The 7,405-nt window shown below is 45.9% G+C and overlaps 1 protein-coding gene across 1 annotated transcript; it reads right to left on the minus strand.

The window, feature by feature from the left end:
• Positions 1-3,427: 3,427 nt before the first annotated feature.
• Positions 3,428-7,281, minus strand: DEFB123 (defensin beta 123). Its single transcript, XM_037521227.2, has 2 exons — positions 7,084-7,281; positions 3,428-3,953 (listed from the first exon to the last, which is right to left on the minus strand). Exons 1-2 carry the CDS (start codon positions 7,139-7,141, stop codon positions 3,808-3,810), a joined length of 204 nt encoding a protein of 67 aa, XP_037377124.1. The 5' UTR covers positions 7,142-7,281; the 3' UTR covers positions 3,428-3,807.
• Positions 7,282-7,405: the final 124 nt, after the last annotated feature.

The raw sequence follows: 7,405 nt of genomic DNA on the forward strand, positions 1-7,405 counted from the left end.
GTTCCAGGTGCTTCATTGCCAGGTGTGTTAGCTACTACGCAGGCACCAACAATGCCCGACTCCACCCACTCAGCAGTGACTCAAGATGGGATTCCTCTGGCTTATTTGGTCATATTTGTAATACATATATCTGACAAATGATTCATTTCCAGAATATATCAACATAAAGAACTCCTAAAATCAGTAAGAGGACAACCTAATATAGAGTGGGCAAATATTGATATTTTAGCAGCTATTTTACAGAAATAAAAGAAATCCAGGCTGGAGAGGATGTGGAGAAAGAGGGCCCTATTAAACTGTTGGTGGGAAAGTATGTTGACACAGCCATTTTGGAAAATGAACTGGATTTACCTTAAAAAACTAAAAATGGAAATACTGTATGCATGACTCAGAAATCCCACTCTTGGGCCCCTATCCAAAGAATGTGAAACCATGAACTGAAAAATTATATGCTCCACAATGTTTATTGCAGCATGATTTTCTTTTTTTATATCTAAAAAAAAATTTCCAATTTTTTATTTATATATATTTTACATCATTGTTCATTTTTAAACAATGTTTGCTCTCCCCGCCCCCGTGTAGTCCCCACAGAATTTCCTTCCCCATGTATCCATGCACCATCACCTCAGTCCCCTGTGCTCCTCCCTCCCTCCCTCTGATCCCTCTCCCTCCTCCTCCCCTGCAGGAGGTCTCTGATTTATAAGTGAGATAAAATTTGTTTTGTTGTGTTTTGTATTGTTATCATTTTTTACACTGACGTCTTATTTGTTTCCCCTATATTCCTGCTATAAGTGAAACCATCTGATATTTTGCTTTTTCCTTGTGACTTATTTCACTGAGCATAATTCCTTCTAGCTCCATCCTTGTTGCTGTGAATGGCATGAGTTTATCTTTTTTGATTGCTGTGTAATATTCCATGGTGTATATGTACCACATCTTCTTGATCCAATCATCTATTTTTGGGCATTTGGGTTGTTTCCAGGTTTTACCTATTATAAGTAGTGTTATTGCAGCATGATTTTCAATAGCTAGCACCTGGAAACAGCTTAAGTGCCCACTGATAGGAGACTGGATTAAGAAGATGGGATATCCACACAATGGAACACTACTCAGCCATAGAGAAAGACAAAACGTTGCTATTCACACCAAGATGGAAGGAGTTCAAGGGAATTATGAGCAGTAAAGCAATCAAAATGACAAAGACAAATGTTGGATGTTTACATAGCAGATAATTTGACAAAGCAAAATCCTTTGAAACTCTAGTAGTCACTAATAAACAGAATGAAACTTCTGAGGTTAACAGAGGAAACAGTAAGGGCCTCTGGGGTATAGGGATGGTGGTGGGAAATTGTTTTTTTAAATTATTTCAAGAAAAAAATACAATCTTAAACTTTAAGCAAATAAGATTGAGAAAAATATATAAATATCATATGAAAGTATAATATAAATCATTCAGAGCAGAGGGGAAATAAGACTCAAAAAAGTTATTTCTCTATCTCTTTTTTTTTTTTTGTCTGACCGCATGCAGTTGAGTTTGAGTTATCTGTGCTCCTGAAGCAGCTCCAGCCAGGGACAGGACGTCCATGGCGAGTCAATGGTACTCAAAAGGGAGATACTGCCCTCAAGTGGTTATTTTGGGAATTTGTTGGGAGCATTTTTTTGGTGGTGGTTTTTGTTTGTGAAAATGAATAGGACCCGTACTGGAACTTAGTTTGGAGATCTGGAAGGCTAAGTGTCTTGCAGTGTGTGACTATCCTGGAAAATGAAGATTGACACATTTCCCAAACAAAATCCAACTGTTGTGCTCGATATTTATGTTGGCACGAAACACGTTTATTCCCTGAACCCAGGAGGTAAGGCTATTTTGTTAGTAATTTTTGCACATTGAATTTTCCTGGAATGAAACTACTGTGAAAATCAAGGTCTGATTATATTTTGTTTTGGCAAGAACTTTCCCAAGCTGTTCACCGTTTTGGAAATGCCACCTTCTCAGGATACAGATAGAAATGCTCCGGGTAGTTTTGAGATGGCACAAGATTTGACTATTTTATTAAGTCTTTAAGAGTATTTAACCACTGACATACATATTATTATAAAATCATTTCTTTCCTCCTCCTTTATATTATAGTTAGGGCTTATTTTGATTTTTCTTGAAATTATGTAATTTAATGTATTTGTGAATTTAATTTTAGGACAGAAAGGAAGAATTACACAATATTTATTATAGAGGGAGCATTCGGTTTAAAAGGGCCCAGTGAACGTCAAGTTCTCCCCAACAGATTAGTAGGACCAACAGATTAGAAGCGATGGAGAAAGGTTGTTCTCGTCCTCTGAGTTTTTTTTTTAAGATTTATTTATTTATGCATACGAGAGCTGGGGTGTAGGCCAGAGATGCGGGGGGTGAGAGGATTCACCAGAGACAGAGTGGGGAGCAGAACAGGCAGACTGACTGAAATACACTGCTGAGGGGACCAGTGGGTGAGACAGGAGAGGTCTGCTGCGCCATGTGGGTCAGCTCCCTGGCCGGGTATCGAACTCGTGCTGCAGAGGCTTCATAGTGCTGAGTCTTAACCCCTTGCACCACCAGGGAGGCCCAGTCCTCCCTATATTGGGCCTCCCTGGTGGTGCAGGTGTTAGTCTCAGTGCTGTCGGTCTGTCACCAGCCTCTGCGAATTGTGTGCACCTCTGGCCTACACCCCAGTTCTTATATGCATAAATAAATATAATAAATCTTTTTTTTTCTTTTTTTTTTTTAAAGAAGGCCCTATATTTCACTGATGCTCACTTTCTTCAAAGCATAGGCGTTCAGCATTACATGGGGAGAAGAGCAGACTCTTCCCCCTACAGAGGTTTATGGAAGCCTGCATGGAGATGTGAGCAAACCGGTCTAGGCATGGCTCGTCCATTTATATTCTCCGCCTTGACTGAAGGGACAATCACAGCCTTGACTGAAGGGACAGACACCCTCAGACCAGGAGACTCCCCTTTCTCTCCCCCAGGCACAAGTGATTGGACAGGAGGTGGGTGCCTCCCAAGTCGAGTTAATCTCCGAGGCTGGCTGACCACCTGTGAAATGGATTAGCCCAACATGATGCACTAGATCAACTAGATTTTCTGTTTTAAGAATTTGAATTGGGGGCCTCCCTGGTGGCGCAAGGGGTTAAGCACTGTACTATGAAGCAATGTGCAGCCTCTGCAGCATGAATTTGATCCCCGGCCAGCCAGGGAGCTACCCATATGGTGAGGCAGACTTCTCCTGTCTCAGCTCCCCTCAGCAGTGTGTTTCAGTCAGTCTGCCTGTTCTGCTCCCCACTCTGTCTCTGGTGAATCCTCTCACCCCCCGCATCTCTGGCCTATACCCCAGCTCTTGTATGCACAAATAAATAAACTTAAAAAAAAAAAGAATTCAAATTAGGAAATGCAGAGAATAAAGCTGTTTTTAATTGGAGCTGAAGCTGAAAAGATGCCTTATTAAAAGTCAAGGTTGAAGCCTCTGGTTGGGAGTGGGGGTGGGTTGGGGGGAGGTTTCCTCCCCATGTAGAAAAAAAAAAAGTCAAGGTTGAAGAGAGAATGGACAGGGTGGCTGGTGGGAGGAGGGGTGGAGTCAAATTTGAGGAAGCAGAAGCAAGGGGGAAATAGCTTGACTTTAGGGGCCACCGGAACGGACCTCCTGAGAGCCACTGGGGGAGACTGAGAGGCAAACACAGGGTTGGCTCAGCGGCCGTTTATTGATACAGCTCAGGAATCTACTGGGGTCAACCTCAGGGTAGCGCCGGTGGCATTTTCATGGCTTGAGGCTCCAAGGACTTAAAAAGTCCATGGATTTTCTTTTGGCTGGTACTTGGGCTTCACACAGCACAATTTATTATTCGTGCAGTAAACATAGACCCTCTCCCTCTTGAAGCATCTCTGGCGGCATTTGCCATGAAGATTCCAGCATTTTTGGGTGCCACCTGACACGAAAAAGAAAGAAGAATAGGGACACTGTCAGATCTAAGAGGAGACACAGGTTTGGGTGGGAAAAGATGCAAAAGGATTAAAACAGATGGGGCGGGGTGGGGGGGGTGGGAGGTGGGGTAGAGGTGGGTGGGGGGTTCTCCGCTTCCCTGGCCTTCAACCCAGCCCTCCTTTCTCTTTTTTTCCTTCTTTACTTTTAAAAAATAATTGTGTCATAATGACTAGTTTAAACATTTTTAGGTGTGCAGTTGAAGGGTATTAAGTACATCCACAGTGTTGTGCAACCATCATCACCATCCAATTCCAGAACACTTTAATCATCCCAAAATGAACTGCTGCACCCGCCAGAAATTCTCGTTTTCCAGACTTTTGCTGGTGAGGATAATGTAGTCTATGCAGAAATCATAGTACAATGCTGTATATCAATGTTTCCCCTAACAAATTTTTAAATAAATAAATACAGTCACATGTGGTTGGTGTTACCATAGAAAAAAAATTCTCAACTTTCTCTCCCCCAGCCCTGCGCCACTATAAATGGGCCCTCCTCTCCATTAATTTGCCTGTTCTGGATACATATGCTGAAGGAATCATGTAATATGTGGCCTTTTGTGTCTGACTTCTTTCACTTAGCATAATGTTCTCCAGGTTCAGCCATACTGGTTCATCCTTTTTTACTTTGGCTAACATTGTCTGTTCATAATTTTATTTTTGTTTGTTTTGTTTTCATCAATGCCTGAGGGAAGTGGTTGAACATCTCCCTCTTCTCTCTCACAGCATAAAATATACCCAGAAGGGGCCTCCCTGGTGGCGTAAGGGGTTAAGCACCACACTATGAAGCAATCTGCAGCCTCTGCAGCACAAGTTCGATTCCTAGCCAGCCAGGGAGCTACTCACATGGCGCAGCGGACCTCTCCTGACTTGCCCACTGCTCCCCTAAGCAGTGTATTGCAGTTGGTCTGCCTGTTCTGTTCCCCACTCTGTCTCTGGTGAATCTTCTCACCCCCCGCATCTCTGGCCTGTACCCCAGCTCTTGTATACATAAGTAAATGAATCTTTAAAATATATATATATATATATATATATATATATATATGTACCCAGAAGGCTCCCAAGTTCTATTGCATCTCTGGTGGAGACAGGGAACCAGACACAAGCAGAGAGCCTGAAGGACCTGCCAAGGGTAGACCCTGTGCAGAAGCAGTGGGGTATGAATGGCCTAAACTAAGGGCGCAGATGGACTATTTGGCTGAGATGAAACCTCAGAGTCAGTGGGGCTCTTGACAAGACCAGGAGATGTCTTCAGTCATGGGGTCCAGGTGCCAGCAGGACACTCACTCACCACACACAAAGAGGGGCTCCTCTCAGAAGTCAGTGAAGGTCTAGTCCAGGACCCTTCCCAAAGCATATTCCACATGCTCCTGCCGCAGGGCCTTTGCACTGGATGTTCCCTTCAGCTTGAATGTTTCCCCCACAAATCCACTTGGTTGACCCACATAACCCTCAGGTCACAGTGAGTCATTCCATTTGCACCCCTTAAAGTGGCAAATCCAGCTCCCCTAATATTCGCTATGCCATTTCCTGTAATTCTGCTCATTTTACACATCACCTGACATTCCATATGTGACATTTATTTTCTTAGTCTCTCAGTACAATGTAAATTTGGTCTACCTCACCTGCCACAATGCCTGGAACTTGAAACTGTTCAAGCCTATTATTGAATGAGCCAATTAATTAATTAGTGATATATCAAGTTACTTTCCCCTAAACCCAGAAACTATCCTGGGAAGAGGGAAAGCAGAAGGGAGAAGCTCTGAAAGACTGTGTGTTCATGCAAAAGAGACTGAATTAACTGTTTTAACCAGTAAAGATGACCATATTAACGCAGAGTTGCGGCACAGCCCCCTTCCCCTCCTCCCTTGTCCCCAAACTGCCCATCAGCAGAATGCAGGGTCCTGGGAAAATTCAGATGAGTCATAGCAAAGAAAGAAGCTACATTCTTTCACACACCAACATTTCAGTGTGTTCAAAGTTGTTCCCTCAACCCCACACTACACACATGCTATTGCAGCTCTTTGAGAAATGAGGAATTTGAACCCCAGCAGCTGATTGTTTGTTTGGGGGTGGGGGGTGTCTGCAGAATTAGAAAATGGCGGGGATGTTTTTAATCCAGGTTGGGGGCTTTCCTCTCTGCCCCCAGTGAGTGGTGTTTCAGGCACTGGCCACAGGCACACAGAACACCGGGGTCAGCTTGCTTAAGGAAATTTGCACTGTCCAGAACCCCGCCCGGAAAGGTTAGAGGAAAGCCTTGGGGTGGCCAGGAGCTTCAGCCAGGTGAGCAGGAGGAGCCAGGTATCTCGGGCTGGCTTGGAACATGGCTCCCTCACCCGGCATTCAAGGCCCATCAATCAACACCTGGCCCTTGAGTGCGTCCATGCCTAACCTGCTCCTCCGTTTTGTGCCAGTTCCTTGAGGAGACCAAGCTCTCGCCCACATCTGGACATTTGCACAAGCTGATCTCTGCCGGGAACTCCCTTTCCTACCTTTGCATCTTCTCTTTCCCCTCCTGATCTCTACATTCACGCTCAGCGCTGCAGTCCCTCCCAGGAGCGCCCCAGGCCCCTGGCTCCCCCATCACAGCTCATGTCACTCTGGATTGTAAATGCTTTTATTGTCTCCCCTGGTGAGCTCCCCCAGGCCCATGCCACTCATGCCTGCTGTCCTAGCTCCCAACAGAGAAGACAGCGATTGCAACATCCTGTGACTATGACCTTTCTCTCTTGTTAAGGAGGTTGCCATCTTTACGAAGCCTAGATTATTCCGGGGACTACTCTATGGAAGGGTCACTATTGATGACTGTTCCTCCTTCTCTCGCCCACCCCTCCACTCTCTCCCCACTAGACCACCTATACATGCCCCCAGGAGTGCCAGATGGGGCGGCTGAGAGTGAAGCTCCGGGTGTTGCAGTGGGTGTCTCAGATCTGGCACCTGCTGCGGGTGTAGGCGCCTCTTCCACCGGCTCTGAACTTCTGGGGCCTGGGCAGCCTGTCCTCCCCTCTCCCCCCACAATATTCCGTGCTGGGTCTCCTTCTCCAGCCCCTGCCCCTTCCATGAAGATGTCCAGGTTACCTGGCGTGATCTGGGACAAGAGCAGCAGAGCAGCCAAAGTCAACAAGAGGAGCTTCATGGCGGGAAGAGGCCCAGGGTGGAGCTGCGTGTCTAGCGGTCGGGAGGTGAATGGGGGAGAGTTCTGGCTTCCCGGGCTCACGCTCCCGTTGGCCAGCCAGGAGAGATGGCACCCACGTGTGCGCTCCGCTGCCAACGGGTACTGCCCCCGCGCCTGCTGAGCCCGCAGTGTGCACCACAAATGTCCTCATCCCGCTCAGCAGGGAGCAATCAGGCCACCAGGTCCTTCATCCTCAGAACAAGTCCTCCCCCAGCTCTGAGCCCC

This window comes from Talpa occidentalis, unplaced genomic scaffold (assembly GCF_014898055.3).
Source record: "Talpa occidentalis isolate TD23 unplaced genomic scaffold, MPIMG_talOcc4v2.1 talOcc4.10, whole genome shotgun sequence".
Lineage (NCBI taxonomy): Eukaryota > Metazoa > Chordata > Mammalia > Eulipotyphla > Talpidae > Talpa > Talpa occidentalis.

What these genes read in the sequence shown, in the direction of transcription:
- DEFB123 (XM_037521227.2), bottom strand. Translation starts at nt 7,141, where the DNA reads ATGAAGCTCCTCTTGTTGACTTTGGCTGCTCTGCTGCTCTTGTCCCAG. An exon ending in CTTGTCCCAGATCACGCCAG is followed by an intron (nt 3,954 to 7,083) that starts GTAACCTGGACA and finishes TTTTCGTGTCAG; the next exon opens with GTGGCACCCAAAAATGCTGG.